This window comes from Ambystoma mexicanum, chromosome 3p (genome assembly GCF_040938575.1).
Source record: "Ambystoma mexicanum isolate Mex_15411 chromosome 3p, UKY_AmexF1_1, whole genome shotgun sequence".
NCBI classification, from domain to species: Eukaryota; Metazoa; Chordata; class Amphibia; order Caudata; family Ambystomatidae; genus Ambystoma; species Ambystoma mexicanum.
The window spans coordinates 516,072,658-516,092,409 of record NC_090925.1 but is presented as its reverse complement, the minus strand read 5'-3'; the positions used below and the strand labels follow the sequence as shown (position 1 = coordinate 516,092,409).

Genomic DNA, 19,752 nt, shown 5'->3' with positions numbered 1-19,752 from the left:
GGAGTGGCAGACCGAATGGCGAGACGCGGTATCGCTCTCATCCTTGTACACCTTTACCCCATGCTGCCAAGTAGAATACGTAGAAACTCTATCCCCTTCCCCTTTTCCTACACGGACAGCCCGCTCTAGGAGAAAACAGACTACTACCTGAGCAGTATACCTGATGTGTCCCAATACAATGGTCAGGCGAGGTCACACAATTACTGACCGGCACTCATATCAGACTTCCATTACGTTTTCCCACATGGATAAAAGGCAGAGCACTAAAGCACACTCTGAGCTAGGCAAAGCACACGAGGAAACAGCAGTTTCGAGACAGCAGCTGAACAAGAGCAGAAAGACAACAGGAGAGGATCGCAAGGTGGGAAGTTCCCTTGACTTTTCAGACAAGAAACCGTTACTTTCAAGAGACCTTGAGATTGGAAAGCCTAAGACCAGGGAACCAGGCTAAAGTATCCTGTATTGTGTGTCAGAGATACCTGGGGCCCTCCCGCGTCACTAATCAACGTGGGTAGGAGAAGCAGCAGCCGCTGTGGTACCATCATTGGCTCCAAGAATAAAGCAGAGTCAGTGAAATCAACACAGCCGGTGATTTGGGGAGACTGATACAAGACCGTTTTTTGTTGTTGTAGCCAAGGTTGCAAGCAGCAACATTGTATGGCGAGCGCTGGAATTAACATTGTTAAAACGTGTGTGATAATATATGCAAGTAAAGTGAAACTCCCTATGAGTGTTTGAACTTTGAAAAACAAAAAACGATCCCTTTAACAGAGTGGTGCTGCACTGCATGGGTGCTCAATTGAAGGTCTCTGTAAGGTATCCTGCTCAGAAGTGAAAGTTAAAGGGTTGCATTAAGAAGAGAACAAAAAAATGTGAATCAAAGTGTTCCTGCGACGGGTCAGACAAAATCCTGTGCACAGCCGAAAGTCTTCAGTTTTGATACAGTAAAGAAAGTTTGGAAAGTGAGATCAGAGTCCGGCGTAAGGGGGCCTCAAGGTGAAGGTGAACAGTGAATCACCCGAGAAATTGTACATGTGAAATCCTAAGAAGAAAAGAAGAAAGAAACTAATGTTTTTCGCATCAAACCATCTGAAATAAGAGACTTTGAATGGCAAAGAGACTTTGGCATAGAAGGCCCTGATGCTGAGGTTCTGAACTGCATCCTCGTGCTAGGAAAGCCAAAGTGTGTGCTAAGCTCGAGTGTGCCACCTTTTCTAGTGCTGAAAACATGGGGGGGGCAACTTTTCTTTTACATATCATTGTTTCCCACACCATTTGTATTTAGAAAGGATTGGCAATAGGTTTATTATTAGAGGCCCTTATTATTTTGACAAGACACCACTAGGACTGCGTTATTATTTGATGGTCGTAGCTTGCTCCCATCTTTAGATTTAGGATTAGATCTGCGTTTTTCAAACCCAATTGAAGTTCAATAAAGACCCTTAAACTGTAGTCACTTGTGTCTGTCTTACTGTTGATTCCATGCCTTCCTTACACTTCCGAAAAGCATACAGAGCAATATTGATCATCCTTTTACCTTGTTCTTTGCTCAGAGGCTCTCGTTTTTGGACGCCAAAGTCCGTTTTCAGATTCAGTGGAGGCTTGTAAGCCTGCCTCTGCCTTAAAGATGGTCTGGTAGGTTCAGTAATCTTACGACCAGCCAAAGAATGCTATACAATGAACCAATGTCCAAAAGGTCTTGCAGTCAATACATGAAATCTTTTTTCCAGATGGATTCTTCAGGAAAACCGATGTGCCACTATGTTCGGAGAATGGGTCACACAAAGTATGTTGTTAATCCTGGGTAAGCTGCCACAGAAGGCCCATGTCATTGCACAGCCAAGAAAGCTTATTAGCCAAAAGGAATCCGTGCACAGCAATTGAAGACCAATACCAATTACCTGTTTAGTTTTGTTTCACCCTAAATGACCACCCACAACTTTATTATGAAGGGTAGTTCTGTACAGTCATTTAACATCTGAAAGGAAACATGGTCACCCTTTCTTAAAGAAACAAATGACAACAAGGCGACCAATGAACTTGTGCAAATCAAGGGTTCTGAGAATCAAGTTCTCAAAGCATAACAAAACTATCAGAGTGCCCAGAGGTGTTGTGCTTCGGGAGGAAGGCGGGCTGTGTCGGACAAACTTACCTGCTTTAGTCAGCACGCTTTCATCAGCAGATGAAAATTCAGATTCAGAGTCATCCTCTCCCTCAGCCACCTCATCCTCCTCCTTTACATCATTGCGCACCTCCTCTCCCTCAGAGGTTACACCTTCCTCCTCCTCCTCATCTTTTTCATCGTCTTCTTTTTCATCGTCTTCTTCATCATCCTCCTCACTCTTTACATCTTGCTCTTCTTCCTCATCTCCTGTCTTTGCCCTCTTGGCCTCCTTCGATGACTTTTCCTGAGAAGGAGAGAAACCAGCCAATTACACAACATCAAAGCCAAAAAGTCCTCCGACCCTAAAGTGCAGTCCAGCCATCAGTGCAGGACTTCCATGCACTCCCCGCACTGTGCTCATCCCCCCCCCCCCCCCCCCCCCCCCCCCCCCAAGTCAAAACTTTTACACCAGTTTCAAACCAGACCCTAACCTTTCCCAAATACACATAGCCCTCGGGCTGTAAAACAACTTAAAGTACAGTCAAAACCGTAACTCATGCCCAAAAGTCTTTCCTCTTTTTAAACTCATGGCATGGAGATAAGGAATTGAAAACTCAAATTCCCCAAATCATGCTATCGTTTTAAACATTTTACAAATTAAGTTAGCATCTCCTCTGCACCAGTTGACATGGTTCCCACACTTAAACACTGGCTTTGGGATCAAAGCTCACAATTCAGCCACGAGGTATAACATGCTACCCCAACCTGCCTTATTGTACACAATACAGCACCATGTACAATCTTCACAATTCAAACCGATCGGACCATTAGGTGTAACTACCCAGCCACATTCAATCTAGCATCCCGTAGACAATCGCAACCAGTAAATCCAGTAGTTTAATGGCTACTTCCTACCCATCCAGACACAGAGTGTGAACATGGTCTGCATGCCACAAATGGTTTCTGCCAAGTTTGCAGGTCTTGTGCACCCGTTTAAAAACCAACCCTTCTTTTACATTGGAATACCGACTGACTAAACCCCATCACGCAAACCATGAAAAAGAGAATGCTACCTCTAGGTCTGGGATGGACTGTTTGTAATTCTGAGGAACCTTCATTCAATCTGAGGGATGAATGGGTGTCATATTACAAAGGCCTTTATTTCAAATCAAGTCTTTCAGAAGCAAATATCAAGCTAGTACCTGTAGGGCACCTTAGTGGAGTGGCTACACAGGCTACAGTAGATAAAGTGAGGTTAATTACTACATGCCAAAAAGGTTTACTAGCTCCTAGGCACTGAATGGTCGCCCTCTGATCTCTTCAAAAAGTCGATTTATAGGCCGTAGTTCTGGCTAATCTTTTTAAAATACATTATATCAACCAAGTGTTTCCCAAAATCATGGTCAAAGGCCATGGTTCCCATTTTCAGCTTTTAGTGGCTAAACGTTGGCCAGGTAGTCCTGCACTGGGTCTGGATTTCATGAGCAACAGCACTGCCTTTTATCTATTGGATAGATCTATTTCATAAGAGGTGTCGAGGTTTGTGGCGATGGAAGACGGTATTCGGTCTAGTGAACCAATTCTATTCTAATTTAAGAGCTAGGATGAATACATTTGGAGATACAGTCACCTTTTGTGGTCTCACTGGGAGTTTAGCCTGACTTCACATCCTCCTAATACGTAAACAGAATAGAAGCCAAGCTTCATAAGACCACCCTTGTATACTCTTTCAACCTGAAGTGGGATGCCCAGAGAAGGAAATTAGCAGCGAGGGCTGTTCAGGGTAATGGCGCACTTCAACGACGTAGGAAGGAAAAAGGACTGCTTTTAGACACAGCGGTCGGGCTAGATCAAGCAAAAACTACCGGATTCCTCAGGTCTGCACTGGGATTTGGTCCATAAAAAGGTGTTGGGAGGCCACAGAACTGGATTTCATAAGAGGTCTTCCATTGGTGCCCAAGCAAACTATCAAGCAGCTCAGCAGCTCAAGATAAGAACGTCTCCAACCACTGTAAGATTGGCATAGGCTCTCAAAAAAACACTGGCTGATTGATCAAATCCCGAGTCGGTTCGTATAGAGCAAATAATTAAAGGATAGTTCCGGGACTTTTTTTTTATTGTCCCTACGGGTCGGCCATGTGTTTGTAAGCATAAATCGGTAGATCGTAGGAAACTTTCCTATGGACCTTACCCGACTTTTCGCCCATTATCGCACTCGAAATCAGCCTCCATTTTGTGATAATCCTATCATTCCGCCGCATCGACCTGGCTCACCTGCCTTTGCGGCACTAAATCAAATCCCCCGCCCCTGAGCCTGACATCAGCAGACGCGTACTGCCCATTTCAAGCACGTCTCGTGTCAACAATCGCTGCGCCTCAGCTATTGACGTGTTGCCATGGAAATGGCAGGACGCCTCTTTCCCCAATAAGTATAAACAGACCGTTTCACAACATACAGCAGCAGATTTTCGATTCCATTCCTCTCTCTGTGTTACTTTGAGTATTCTGTGACTCGTTTCAGTGCTCTGGTCAGCTACCTTCGCCGCTTGTAGCCCGTGTGAACACCTGTACCATCTCTGTAAATTATTTTACTATCTTTACCGCACAATGGCCACAATAATGCCGTATATGTACGAGCCCGAGTACACCGAGGAGGAACTACTGGAAAGGCAAGCACGCGAAAAAGATGGGGATTCGGACGGCAGTTGGGAGGACCAGTCAACGGATGAAGAGCCTGGACCATGTCGCATGGACGGCGTCTCCACCTGGTGCACGTGCAATCGGTGCGAGCTAATGCCAACTGAGGAGGAGAACTGCTGCTGCCGTGAAAATTCCGGGTGCTTGGCCTACATTTCGGAAAGCGAGCAAAGTCTGCAGGAAGGCGAGCAAAGTCCGCAATGCATCACCGAGCTGCCAGAGTTCAGGGAAGCCTGCCTCTCACGGACAGTGTTGAGGATGATGATGGTGCTTATGCACGAACTTCGTGGCACTGTTCGTCCGCGTAATCCGTATGGATACTGACAGATCAATCATGCGAGATCAAATGACGTGATTACATCCGCTATACTTCCTTCTTTATTAACGCAAGTACTATGTTTCAGGGAGCTGACGGAGCTTCTTCAACAAGAACATCACCCCTAGTAGTTGATGCAGATCTCTGGGTGGTGACACTTCCAACGATGGAGCAAATCGAATCATATTTAGATATCCATTATTTATTTTAGACAACTGATCATTTGTGCAGGTCTATTTAGATGAGCCGTTGACGCCTGCACAAAGTTTATGTTCTTTTAAACAAAATAGAAAACCATACTAATGCAATTACTGTGTTTCAGGGAGTTGCTGAAGCGTCATCTTCAATAATATCATCAATGGAAGTCTATGCGGAGCCTGAGGTATGGATCTTGACAGTTCAATCTAACTAGATCAACAATGCGTGAACTATTGTCGTTTGAATGTTCTACACAATGCGTTCATTCGTGTTTTGCTATTGAGATGTACGTATGGGTATTGGTCCCCAAGTACATTTTGTGTTTTCAATATTATTATACATACTAATGAAAGTTCTATGTTTCAGGGAGTCGATGGAGCCTCAGTGAGTGATGGATGTGCTTATCATGAAAATATAGTCGTTGCAGCGCGAGAGGAAGTGGAGACATGCACACACGAGTCGGAGCAACAGTGTCCAGATGTTGAATTTCTAGGCAAGAAAGTTTCAAAGAAAAGAAAGCAAAAGAAGGTTAGTGTCCTGTTCACTATATTATGTTGTCTTTCACTGTCAATAGTTCAATACTGTAAGTTGTGTTTAAACTGAACATCCCTTTTCTAATCTGTCCTCTAGTTGCGAGTGGGTGTAAGAACTAGATCTACACAGACAGTGAAGCGAACGAGAGATGTTGCTTGTCAAACCTTTTGGCAGGGACTTGAGACTGGAGATGCATCGTGCCAATGGGAAGAATATGAAGTGATTGACAACGGAGCTATACCACCACCAGCCATTGATAGTGAATGTCCTCCTGGTAGTTTGGATGCAGTCGGAGATCAATTCACAGAATCCACACCCGCAAAAAATAAGAGCGCGCGAAAGTTGAAGACATTGTTTTTTTCTCCCATCTCCGGACAAGGAACAGATGTTGCAATGGAAGACAATGAAGTGGACGACAATGAAACACCATCAATATCACTCAGCATAGCGGAAGACGATATCAGAGATTGTACCTTTCATGCGAGTGACATGTCCTCAACGTTACAGGCCGAACCAGCTGGGATGCAGAGTGACAGTATAAGGAAAGAGGCCAAATTCATTGTATTCGATAGCTGTTTGATGGATATTATTATGATGATGAAATGTGGGCATTGGGTTGGTGGGGAAGTGTGTGGGGAGCCATTGATTAATGTGACTCGTGCAATTCGAGGCACTAACCTTAAAATACATGCCACCTGTACACAATATCATCCGTTCGCATGGTCTGCACAACCCATGCTGGGGCAACTGCCAGCAGGCAATCTACTTTGTGCAGCGGCCGCACTTTTTAGTGGTTCAAGTTTTAAAAAGTTACAGTATTTCTTTCAGTTTGTGGGAATCCATTTCATTGCGAAAAGTCAGTTCTACAAATACCAAACCGATTATCTATTTCCAGCCATCAGCGAAGCTTGGAGAATGGAAAAAATGTCAATGGAAAGTACATTCGCGGGCAAACGCTTCAGGCTAGCCGGTGATGGACAGTGCGACAGCCCAGGATTTTCAGCCAAGTACTGCACCTACCACTTTCAGGACATGGAAAGTAAGAAAATTGTGAGTTCGGTGGTCGTGCAGGTGTCACAAAGTACATCCTCAGTGGCCATGGAGAAAGTTGGCTTTGTAGCATCATTGCAAGAACTACAATCGCGGGGAATGGTGATCGACCTGATAGCCACGGACAGACACGTTTCAATTGCCAAGACAATGAGAGAAGAGTACAAAAATATAAATCACCAATTTGACGTATGGCATCTTGCAAAAACAATCAATAAAAAATTGTCGGCTGCAGGAAAAAAAAAAGATATGCAAGGTATTTCACAGTGGTCCAAGTCAATCAGCAACCATCTTTGGTGGAGCTCAAAAACATGTGAAGGGTCGTTGGAAATTCTACTGGAAAAATGGCGGTCAGTAATGTTGCACTGTAGCAACGTACATCGATGGTCGACAAATGAGCATTTCCACAAATGTGAACATGGCCATTTGTCCACAGAGGAGGCACGGAAGAAGAAGTGGTTGATTCCTTCATCACCCACTCACAAGGCCATTGAAAAGATTGTATTTGATAAAACTATAACAAGAGATTTGAGGGGACTCACGGAATTCTGCCACACAGGAGATTTGGAGGTGTTCCACAATATGTGCCTAAAGTACAGGCCCAAAAGATTGCATTTTGGCATGGAAGGCATGATAAATCGGACTCTTCTAGCGGTCTTGGCACATAACCATAATGTTGGCCGTCAACAAAGTAGGACGACCGGAACTTTAGGGACGCTTCGCTACAATAAGGCCTTCACTAAAAGAAGTAAACAATGGGTGATCAAACCAGTGTTTGAGGATATGCAATATGAGTTTATTGAGAGACTTATCGTAGATGTCCTCGATAGGCACATACATGGAGTGGTGAACGAACCTATGCAGGGGACAACTGCATTGCCACCCAACATTGCCTCTGTTCCATGTCCACCTAAAGCAGAGCTCATTGAGAAATACACATCACGGTTTAAATGATTGTAATTTGATTGTCTGTTCTCTCGAGTCTCCTCATGTTGCAGGCCCATTGCAATTAAACCAAACAGTAATATAAATCATTTTTACAAAAATTATAGAATGTTTCCGTATTACAAACACATGGCCGACCCATAGGGACAATAAAAAAAAAGGCACGCAGACAAGATGCCCTTACACTAACTGGAGCTAACTAGAAATGTGTGCTCGCTCAAAGTGAAGGTCAGCTGCTTTGATGTTTTGCTCGGGTGGCGGAACGGCCCACGACCCAGTATAAGGTTCTATTGTGATTTGACCTTGACAGGCCGGGACCATCCTGAAAGACTAAGAAAAGATAATGAATAAAATTTCAGAAACGAAACGATGAGCCACGTTCATTAGAAGAAGTAACGTCGGCGAAGGAGTGGTGTTTCGGGTCTGCCCTACACAGAGACACAATGGAAAATGCAAATATAATGTAAGTAACTTTTGATGAGTTTATACCGCAATTTCATTACTATACAGTGGCTTTAAAGACGGGTTCAGTTGTACTTGTTCGTTCTATGTGGCATATTGTTTTCTACCGCGCACTATCTTGAGGAGAAACATCTGCTTTTACTGAAGCACCTCAAAACCTTCCTCTTTGCTTCTGCTTTCTCTCTCCCTCTCCCCTGCTACAACTGGTCCACTGTCTGCGACCTCGGTCCTGGGCCCTTCCACTCTCCACCTGCACTGCCTCCCTGTCAACCCCTGCACTGGGGGACTGTCTCAGTATCCTACAGCCCCCCCTTCCCAGCACTTGTTCTGCACTTACCTTGCACTTGCCACCAGCTGGCCCTATTTATTTATTATTTTATGCGACTTACCTTGTACTCCACTCCCCCCCCCTCCCTGCCTCGCCACGCCTTTAAACACTTGTGTACACCCAGTAGCGCTGTCCTCGCTATGATTTTAATAAGGATCTGATGGTGAGACTAATTTCATTTTTTATGTTTTTAGGTACATCATTCACTACTGTCTGTGTCACGAGTACCGGACACCGGCGGACGGCTTCTACAGCCGCCAGTTGCTTCTCCGCGTGAACAACGTTACCACCCTGACCATTTTATGGGACGATCGCCAAGTACAAGTATGCCCTTACGCGGTACTAACGGTTAGATGCAACATACCTACCGTTGTGGTGGCCTAGTGCCTCGTTGTTGGAACAGCCATGCGATTATCAGTGCGACCGAAGAGCTTATTTTTATCGTAAACCAACACCCTGTGTACTGCACACGAACATCGCTTCCCTCAAGACGAACTAATTTGGATCGAGAGCAAAGAAAAATGCAAATCGCTGAATATTCTCTAAACATTTGATGTCCAATAAACGTACTTTGCCAAATGTACAATCTTGCCGTTTGCTTTTAAACCACGGTTTCACATTCCGAATTGTGGCGCTGTATTGTGAGATGCTCTAAGACCCTGTGTACAGCAAAGGACCATCGCGTTCCTCAATACAAACTTTTTGGAACATGAGCAAATAAAAATGCAAATCGCTGAATATTCTCTAAACATTTGATGTCAAATAAATGTACTTTACCACATTTACAATCTTGCGGTTTGATTTCAAAGTACAGTTTCATATTCCGAATTGTGGTGCGCTGTATTGTGAGCTGATCTGTGTTGATTTCCGGGGTCTGTGTGGAGTCGCGTAGAAGACGCCTGGGCGCGTTTGCCTACGCAGCTCAGTCACGTCACGGATAGAGGCGGGGAATATGAATGTTTTGATAAAGTCTGTTTCAGGGGCGGGGGATTTGATTTAGTGCCGCAAAGGCAGGTGAGCCAGGTCGATGCGGCGGAATGATAGGATTATCACAAAATGGAGGCTGATTTCGAGTGCGATAATGGGCGAAAAGTCGGGTAAGGTCCATAGGAAAGTTTCCTACGATCTACCGATTTATGCTTACAAACACATGGCCGACCCGTAGGGACAATAAAAAAAAAGTCCCGGAACTATCCTTTAAGCATCTTATTTTCTGTACGACTGCAAATACATCACCATGGCTGCGTTATATCAATGTTTGGCAGCCCTGGGTTGTCTAGAGACCTATTTGGCATGAAGATATCAACACCTGGGGTTAAACCTAGTCTTCTGTTTCGTAGTGGCCTTACTAAAGGGACATGTTTTGTCTAATGCAAGAGGTATGCCGTTAGGCCAAGCTGGTGTACCATTCAAATTAGAGCCTAGAACTATATTTAAATAGTATTATTTCTCTATTACTTAGCCAATGTAATGCACAGGCTCTTTTGTAAATGGTTCCCAATATCCAGGCACAGATTATTGGTCCAGATTGTAAAAAAAAAGTAGCCTTTATTTATTTAATGACAATTACAAGGGAAGCAATGCATTTTGCCACAAAAATGCTAACAAAACCTTTTAACATCGATTTACAGAGCAGAGGACCAGTGTCCTTAATGGGTGAGGGGTGTAGATATAAAACCAGAGGCAGATGATGCAGTGGAGGTAACCAGGGACAAGGACAGTAGAGCATGGTTTTACTCTTCAAAGTACAGCTTTTCATTATTTATTTTCTACAATGCGTCAGAATGAGACTTAGCCATTTACAACTATGATAACAGAATGTGAACGACTGACAATTTATACCCCTCTACTATCTAGTTATCTATGTTGTGATTTTTGCACATAAACTTAAGCTGTTTTCAACCCAGATTAAAATGATTCTGCTTTTAAGGTATTTTTGGCCTTTCTATAAGTTTGATGGAATTATTTCCAACTGAATATGTATTTCTTGAAGGCTACCACGAACCCCGTCACACCTGGGCAATTCAGGGAATGAGATCACACAACTGTACCTACCTCCAAACCAGTTTGTTTTCCCAAATAACTTATTGTTGAGTTTCCTTTCTGTCCCTGTGTTCAAGGTGTAAAAGGAGTCGGTCCACAATTAGACAACCGTAACTTCAAGCACACTTAACTCACAGCAGTGCAGCAAAAGCTACGCTCTCACAACTGGAGCAGAGTATGTGAAATAAATATTTGCAAGCACTTATAACATTCAAAATTGGCATGGCCACACAACATACTACTCAAAAACAGCTTTATCTGGTTTGCTGTGCTAGAGAAAAGGAAATGCATTGACAGCTTAGTAACTTTCAGTGTTGAGCCAGAATTCATATTTTGTGTATTCTATGGCCACTATTTGGGGACCCTAAACTGTGTGCTTTTTTTTTTTTAAGACTTGTCCCAAAGTCCCCCTGCTATTATTTCCCTTTATCTCATATATCAAAAAAAGTATATTGTATTCGGGCGAGTGGAAGAGGGAGAGGGACCAGTAAAAAGGTGATCTCCTTCTAGGGTACAGTGCAGGCATCCCTACACTGGCCTAGTTTCGTTGGAGATACCCATCTTCAGTTGTAATGGTCACGCACAGTTGTACCGATTAGGTTTAGACATATAGGGGGTATCTAAACAATCTTGAAATGATATCTTGTATGCAGAGTCCTTTTGAAGACAGAAAGGCTCCATAAATACCATAATAATAACACAAGACAAGGATTCTGGCAGTTCAGACAATGGTTCAGCGATGCAAATCATGTAGGTTTGGGTTTCACAGAGTTTTCAGGGACCTTGTCATTGGCCTCGGCTTCACTTCCTCTTTGCCACATTTTATGGAGCAACTGATCAGTCCTCGAGACTGCCAGTACTACGTTAGAGGCAAGAACCCAAAGAAGAGCAGCCTGCTGAAAATCCAAAGACTCCTGAAGCAGCCCAGCATCCCTTCCAGTGTCCGGCCCGGTGAAGCCCTGCTCTTACGCCTGATCTCCGAAGACTCAGAGTGGTGCTTGAGCCCTTGGACTAGTGGGTCAAACTAGTTGCGATGCCTTCTTGAACCTTCGGAAGTGTCCCTGGACTTTCATGTGGACGGACCAGCTCTCTCGCCATAAGCGCTGCCATTCCGCGATAAGAGTCCGTAATGGTCGCCAGCTTTGCCACAAGTCGCCTTCTCCTCAGATTCCAGCTGATAACTTCACGGGAACCGATCCTGGAGCAACTGCTGTGACCACGAATGGAAGGATGCCAGTCATCGCCTGCAAACTGATAGTCGCTAGAACCCTCTTTCCTCCATCCAGTGAAGTGTCCGAAGAAGGCCGGCATTGTTGGATCAGTGGACCACTGACATGGGTTGCATCTTGTATTATCATCCGACTGGAAGATTCCTCGAACCCGCAACTACTGGTCACCTCTCACTGGACCAAAGGGCAGAAGATTGAGCCCCCAGCGAACCCCAGACGATCCACAAAGACATCTGGGAACATCAGAGTCGAGGGCGGGAGTGGGTAAGCATCTGTGTACTTGTCCCCCATGTCCTCCATAGAACAACATCAGCATCAAGTCCCTTTGCCCACGGACTCCCCCTCCATTCACTTTCGGTCTTCTAACTTGGCTCGGGTGTCCAGCCTCTGGGTGAGCCTTGGGTCTGTAAGAAAGGAGAGAACTTACCTATAACCTACACTTGGGTAAATTGTTGTAAAACTTAAATAGTTATACATTATTCAACACCACAAGCCCATTGCATGCTTTTTACACGAATAACTGACTTGTGGGCACAAGGCCCCAGGGTTTGACCTTCTGAAGATAGGATATTGAACTTGTGACCGATTCCCATCATTTTATAGAATCTACAGTACTTACCTGCTTTGCCCGATAAGATCAATTGAGTGAATCCAATGGCGATGGCATAATTTGTATATCATGTAATAGTACTACCTGTTAGTTTCCTTTTTCAGTTTGTTCTAAAGGTCTTAGATAACTTTATAACAGACTGTCTAAATTGAATTATTGGGTTTTATTCTATCTGAACTCATTGAGGGCTTCTGACCACACTCCTAGTATCCCGAGACTAAACCTTGGCTGCTCTCCATTGCTACTTTGATTGGGTTTTGGCTAAACTTTCATAGCTCCCCGTTTACCATAACTGGGTTGGGCTCCTAAAATCTGTCCACCAGGCCAGATTCTAGAAAACCATCTTAACCCCAGTCCCACCAAACGTGTGAGAATAGGGTGGACTCCCAGTCTCCGTCCCTTCAAATTGTGCTTGTTTGCATTAAATTAAATACCATCTTTTTTTACCCCATAGCTGTTCTGCACAATGCTGACTAGTGACAGTTTGTCCCTTATGACGACAGTTCTCAAAGGTCGCCTGTTGGTACAGATGAAAACAGCACACCCTAGTAAGCTAGTGATGAACTGCCAGACCACAGAGCAAGCCACAGAGCAGACCGGAAGACCAAACAATGCAGCACGGACAAGTGCCATGGAATTAATCTTAACTTCCGCGAGGCAGCAGAGCAGTCCACATAGAAAACCAACAATCTTGTGCTCTACACAATATACATAGAGACAACTTCCTTACTGGCAAACAGGCATACCAGATGGTCCGGCCAGCTAGAATAGGAAGTGGGACATTGATTGTATATTGCGCAGTATGCCATTTCCAATGGCAGGTGCAAGGGTGTAGAAGTAGGAGACAGACACAGGTAGCATGCTTTTGGCTATAGGCTTATCAGTGAGCAAATAAAAGGGAACACCCTAGGGGTTTCCTTGCCTCAACTAATACTACGGAAATTGCCAGGATGTCAGTCTAAAACAAAGAGTGCATCGTCCTGTGTCAAAAACCTAATTACATGCCTTACACTATAAACTTAATTAAGATAGAAGCCCTTCTTGGTCCAGAAGGTGGTCTTTCTTCTTCTGGACAATAATCCAAAAGTTCAGTTTTCGGTGAAGCAAACCAAATAGTTCTTCTCCAGTAATGTAAATCAAAAGTCTGAAAAAGGTTTTTTTTAGTGTATTCCATCAAAATACAAAACAAAAGTATTGTATCTTCACAGCATTAGGGAGAAGACTCACTACCCTTGATGTTTCTTTGGTTTCTCAATGGTTCTCCCAATGCCAGGGCAAGCGTCTTTCTTCTTCTGACTTTTATCAGATGTCTCACAAGGATGTATGTGATTTCGGGGGGGCGTGGCTAGGACGGCCATGTAAAGGGACGTGCTCCGGAGGAGCTCCTTCGATCCTGTATTGATCCTGTGGGAAAAGTGCGCGCACGGATGCCTGCCAGTGCTGTGAATGAACATCCGTGACTATGAAGGTGGGGGCCGTAATCGCTGAACTTTTGGTGCACATGGGATGCACGGACACAAAGTTATACCCATTTGTATAACTGTGGGCCCGACTCTAAAAATGGAAACAAAATGGCCGCAGGAACAAAGGGATCATCGAGGGACATGGGCGGAATAGCGGAGGAAAGAAGGCGGACTGCCCAGGCCGCACTTATGCTTTGCGAGCCGAGAGACAAGATCGAGACAGCAAGACGCCCGAAGAGGCGTGCGCCCGGAGCCCGAATGCGCATAGATAGTAACTAACGAGACTCGCCGAGCAAATTCGCGGCTGATGCTGGGTCTGCAGTGAAGCCAGACTGAACTTGGAAAGTGCCATGGAGTAAGGCAGAGACCGGGGTCACGACACCGAGAATGTGCAAGTACGTGGGTGGACACAGACCACTAAGGGTGAGGCGAGCGACCAAGACACACATGGGCATAGCCGCTACGGCCCTACACTGTCAAGAGTGGCCTGGTGCCACGCAGACCTTTGTGCACGGGGAGGTGCAGCGGGCTTACGCCCAGACAACATGGCAGGATGTCTAATAAAGTTGTCAGACCCAGGACCAAACAGCCCACGATAGAGGCCTACACCAAGATGCCCCCAGGTGCAGAGGGAGGCAAAAGCAAGGAGACCCCCCCACGACAGAGGCGGAGGCACCGGGCACGATCCAGGAGGTGCTAGCAGCAATTGCAGACTTGAAAGTGGCCTGGGAGACTAAACTGGGCCAGGCAATGAACGAACTGAAGGTGGGCCTGGACCTCAAGATTGGTGCGGTTCAAGAGGAAGTGAACCTGCTGAGACTGGACGTGCGGACGATTGCGGAGTGCACCAGGAACTTGGAGAAGGAGATGGCCCTGAATACTGCGGCGTGCGCCGCACATGCATTGGAGCTACATGCCCTCGTGCAGCAGGTGGGCAACCTGGAGGACAGAGCGGAGGAGGCGGAAGGGCGGCCCAGACGAAACATACAAATTGTCGGCTTGCCAGAAGGAATGGAGGGGCCCAACCCAACAGAATATGTGGAAACCATGCTCCTGCAGGAGATAACTGGTGGAGCGTTGACCCAGGGGTTCGCGGTTGAAAGGGCGCACAGGGCCTTGACAAGAAGACAGCCCCCAGGAACCCCCTCCACCCCCCGTGACCACTGATCGCAAAAATTCTGAACTATCGAGACCGGGAGAAGATACTCAAATTTTCTCGGAAGGGAGGAACGATAGAAAGGGGGGTCGGCAAAAATCACGGAATATCCGGACTGCACGTACAGCGTAGCAGGATGAACTTTGGGTCGGTGAAAAGAAGATTAAAAGATGCAGGCCATCGATATATGTTGCTTTACCCAGCGCGGCAAGATAAGCTGGCGGGATCCGCTGGGCACAACAACCCTAAACAGATAAGTGGGAGCACCCAGGAGGCATCCCTTGAACCCATTAGTAGTACACCTAGTTAGGTCACTGTTAGATCGGTGACGCCCTGCGGGGTCCTAGTCCTCGGACGCTAGATGGCACCAAACGCGGGTGGGCCTGAGATCCAGGGATGGAGCTGGGCAATTGTTGGGGTAGGTTAGGGTAGGGCAGGGGGAGCGGTTGGGTTGTGTGCAGTGGGGTGGAGTTGGGGAATGTTGAGGCTGGGAAGGGTAAGAGTCAGTAAACGGGCCATCACGTGAAGCATCGGAGGGAGGAGTGGATTGGGAGCACACCGATTAGATGGCATCGGGTAATCTTATAGTGTTGACCTGGAATGTGCGGGGCCTAAACAGTTACTTAAAATGCAACAAAGTGATGCTGTATCTAAAAAGGATGCATATTGATCTAGCCTTGCTACAAGAGACCCACCTCACTAAGGAGAAGCTGGAGGTGGTCAGGAGAAAATGGAGGGGTAGTGTCATGGGGGCCACGTATTCGACATATGCAAGAGGGGTGGTCACATGGGTGGCACCGCACGTGCCGTTCCAGGTGCTCAGTTCAACAATAGACCCAGAGGGCAGAATGGTAGTAGTAACGGGACTCCTGGAGAACAGAGGTGCACATCATCAATTTGTACGCCCCTAACCATGATACGGCGGCTTACTTTAGGTCCCTATACAGTAAGGTTATCCCCCTGGTGGGTGGCGCGATAGTGTGGGGGGGAGGGAGGGGACTTTAATTGTACCCTGAATCCTAGAATAGACCGGTCAGATGACAAATCAGGGAAGCCAGCGCCAGCGGCTAAAGCGCTTGGGACAATGTTGGAAAACCTAGTCCTAGTGGATGTTTGGAGGAAGCTGCATCCATTGGATAGACAATACTCGCACTACGCAGCACCACATGACTTGCACACGAGGCTAGACTATGTGTTTGCAGCTTCCGAGATATTGGGAGAAATGATGGGAGCGGAATATAAGGCTCGGGTATTATCCGATCACTCACCTCTGGTCGTAGAGTAGAGATATCAACCCCCCAGGGCGCGCCTCCCGACATGGAGACTCAGAACTGAGGCTTTACAAGACGCAGGGTTTCGTGAGGACCTGAGGGAGCCCATCGAGGAATATTTTGAAACTAACACGGGCAGTGTACGCTCTGTGGGTACAGTATGAGAGGCGTTTAAGGTGGTGGTGCGAGGGGTCGCTATATCGAAACCTAAAGGGCTCCAAGGGGGCATTGAATGGGAACTTCAGGAATCGGAAAGAGAGCTGGAGGGTCTCATGCAAAATGAGGAGACAACCCAGGCAACTCAGTCCAGGGTGCCTAAACCCCCTCCCACACCCCCTGTGGTACCCAGACAGAGTGGCACCACTTTTGGAGGCTTCTGTGGAGAAGCCAGCCAAAAAGTGAAACAAAGGGCTCGACTTGGGTTGGAGTCACAGAAGAGAACACAAACGCCATTTTAGAATAGAGTCCTGGCAAAAAATACCAACCGGTGAATTAATATTAAATAAACCAGCGGTATGTTCGAGGCTATAGGAATGAAATAATTAAAGTTGGTAGCCTCGAACAATGGGAAAATTCCATAGAGATATATTTGCGGTCGAATATAAAAAGTAGTATCCACTGCCACCAGCCAAAACTCGATCAGGGGGGACGGAGACGTGCCCCCTCGAACAACAGACCCCGGGGCAATCGAATTGCCCCGACCAGTACTTCCACAATATGATGTTTTGTACTGGTTTCTGTTCATAATTTGGGACTAGCAAAGCCACTGGTGACTTTACATGCCCTGGGAGACAGTAGTCCGTCCCAGGGTATGGAGTCTATGTTGGGGGGTCGCTACGACACCCCTGGGTTACGGCACAGAGGGTGCTGTGTAACCCACATCAAAAACACATGAAACCCTATGGAGTAAAAGACCCCATAGCCCATAAAACACATGGAAAGACAAAGGAACACCTCAAATCATGTCTAAGAGTGGGAGTAAAAGAGTCTCCCTCTTAGCAGGAGAAAAAAAATAAACCCCAAAAATCCAGCAAAGCTGCTGGGGGACTCACTAGGTTTGGGAAATTAGCCTTTACAGAGAATTCTCCCTAACACTTAGTTAACCTGCAGTGGACTCTGGGATAGATTATGCAAATTAAATTACAAGAAATACACGGAGAGACTACATGCAGGGGGGGATAAGCCAGGCAGATTGCTGAATTGCTGGCCTGGCAGTATAAGAGCGAGACCCCCCCCGCTCAGTGATTAGAGAGATCAGGGATGCGGAAGGCTGAACCCGTAACACCCAGGAGGGGGTAAATGAGGAGTTCCTCAAGTATTATAGACAACTATATGGAGGACACAGGGAAGGATACGAACCAAGACATACTGGGAACAATAGAGGATATAGGGCTGCCCCTATATCCTCTATTGTTCCCACCCTGGATGACCTAGAACGTGCGGATCAGGATGCCCCTGTTACCTCGGACGAACTGGAAGTGGTGATCCAACATCTGCCCACATGTAGGGCGCCTGGGTCAGATGGGTTGCCTAGCGAGTTTTACAAGACATACAAGCAGGAGCTACTCCAGCCGTTGCTTGACATGTTTAATGAAGCCTACGAGCGGGGGGAACTGCCATCGTCCCTCCGCGAGGCAGTGATCATCCCACTTCTGAAACCAGGCAAGCCAGCCATGGAGTGCGGGTCCTATAGACCCTTGTCCATGCTCAATCAGGACAGTAAAATACTCACGGCAGTATTAGCCAATAGGCTAAAGAGGGTGATTGGTAAGTTGATACACCCAGATTAGACGGGCTAGGTCCCTGGTAGGAATATCACAGACAACCACAGGAGGCTGCACCATATCATTGATTACAACGGGGAGGACACGGGTGAGTTGGCTATCGTGTCGCTAGACGCGCTCAAAGCCTTTGACTCCGTGCGGTGGCCATGGTTGAAAGCGACCCTGAAAGGATACGGAATGGGCCCTGGATACATCAGGTGGGTTCAGATGTTATATAGCACCCCGGTAGCGAGAGTTAAAACGGGATCCACAATTTCAGACAAATGGCAACTCAGCAGAGGGACCAGACAGGGATGCCCCTGGTCACCCATGTTATACATACTGGCACTAGAGCCGCTGGCAATATGCCTGCGACAACAATACGGGGAGGTGGGGATTCGTACGATAAGTGGTATGCACCCGATATCACTGTATGCAGATGACATGCTCCTCTATTTGCGCTACCCGGAAGAAAGCCTGCAATATGTATTGGAGGTGATGGATCGTTATGCCACCCTCTCAGGCATATCGGTGAACCCCGGGAAGTCTAGTTTGTTCCCCTTGGGAAGGTATAAGAGTGTCCCGTTGGAGGGGCTACCTACCCTGCAAATACCCTGGCAACCTGACACATTTAGGTATCTGGGAGTAAACCTTTATCACAGGACGGAAACAGAGTACGAACATAATACAGAGAAAGCGATCTAGGGAGTTAAGAATAGTATGGTGTTCTGGTCTAGATTACCCCCATCTATGATGGGGAGAGCAACTCTGCTCAAAATGGTGGTTTTGCCCAGACTCTTACATTTTTTTGTAAATGTCCCGCGATTTGATTCCCAGAAGTTTTTACAAGAGACTTCATCGTATGTGCAGGGGCTTCATATGGGGTAACTCCAAGAACAGAGTAGCCCTGTGGAAACTACAGAACTCGTGTGACAGGGGGGGCATAAACTTGCCGAACTTTGAGCTTTATTATCTGGCGGGGCAGCTGTTTGTGGCCAGGGGGTTGTCGTCAGAGGACTCGGCAGAAGCTAGACTTTTGCAGGGCGACTTGGCTCCATACTTTCTGAGAGAGACGGTGTGGCTACAAAAGATTAAACTGGTTGGAAGATGGAGACTATTGGAGCTGGGTTGGGAGGTCTGGCGCAGGACGTGGAGAACGGTGGGTGATCCGGATCCGCTCTCCCAGCAGGTTCCGCTGGTGGCTCTGTGTGGAAACGACTCCCAATTGCTTGAGGTAGTTCGTAGATACTGGGAACAGATGGGCTTGGCCACCCTTGGGGATATATGGCAGGAAGGGGAGGTATTGGAATTCCAGAGTTTGCAGGAGGAGACAGGGGTACATAGAGCCCAATATATAACTTACACCAGACTCCCGAAACGGGTGAGGGAGAGGTGGCCTGAGACAGTGTTGGCGGAAGAACCTGATGCCGCCCTGGAAACGATGTACGATGTTTCAGAGGGTGGGCACGAAATATCCAGGGTATACGAGCTCCTGAGAGCTAAGGCTGGGAAGGAACTGCTTCAACTGAGGCAGGACTGGGAGGAGGTAGGAGGACCCATGACAGAGGGGCAATGGGAGAGAG

At 46.6% G+C, this 19,752-nt stretch overlaps 1 protein-coding gene across 1 annotated transcript in view; it reads right to left on the bottom strand.

Annotated features, from left to right (window-relative positions):
- The window catches only part of DDX27 (DEAD-box helicase 27), a 1,027,557-nt gene that overhangs the window by 855,158 nt on the left and 152,647 nt on the right, over nucleotides 1–19,752 (bottom strand). The window contains exon 4 of the mRNA XM_069651193.1: nucleotides 2,153–2,408. Coding sequence (XP_069507294.1) covers nucleotides 2,153–2,408 — 256 coding nt within the window. The remainder of the gene's footprint in view (nucleotides 1–2,152; nucleotides 2,409–19,752) is intronic.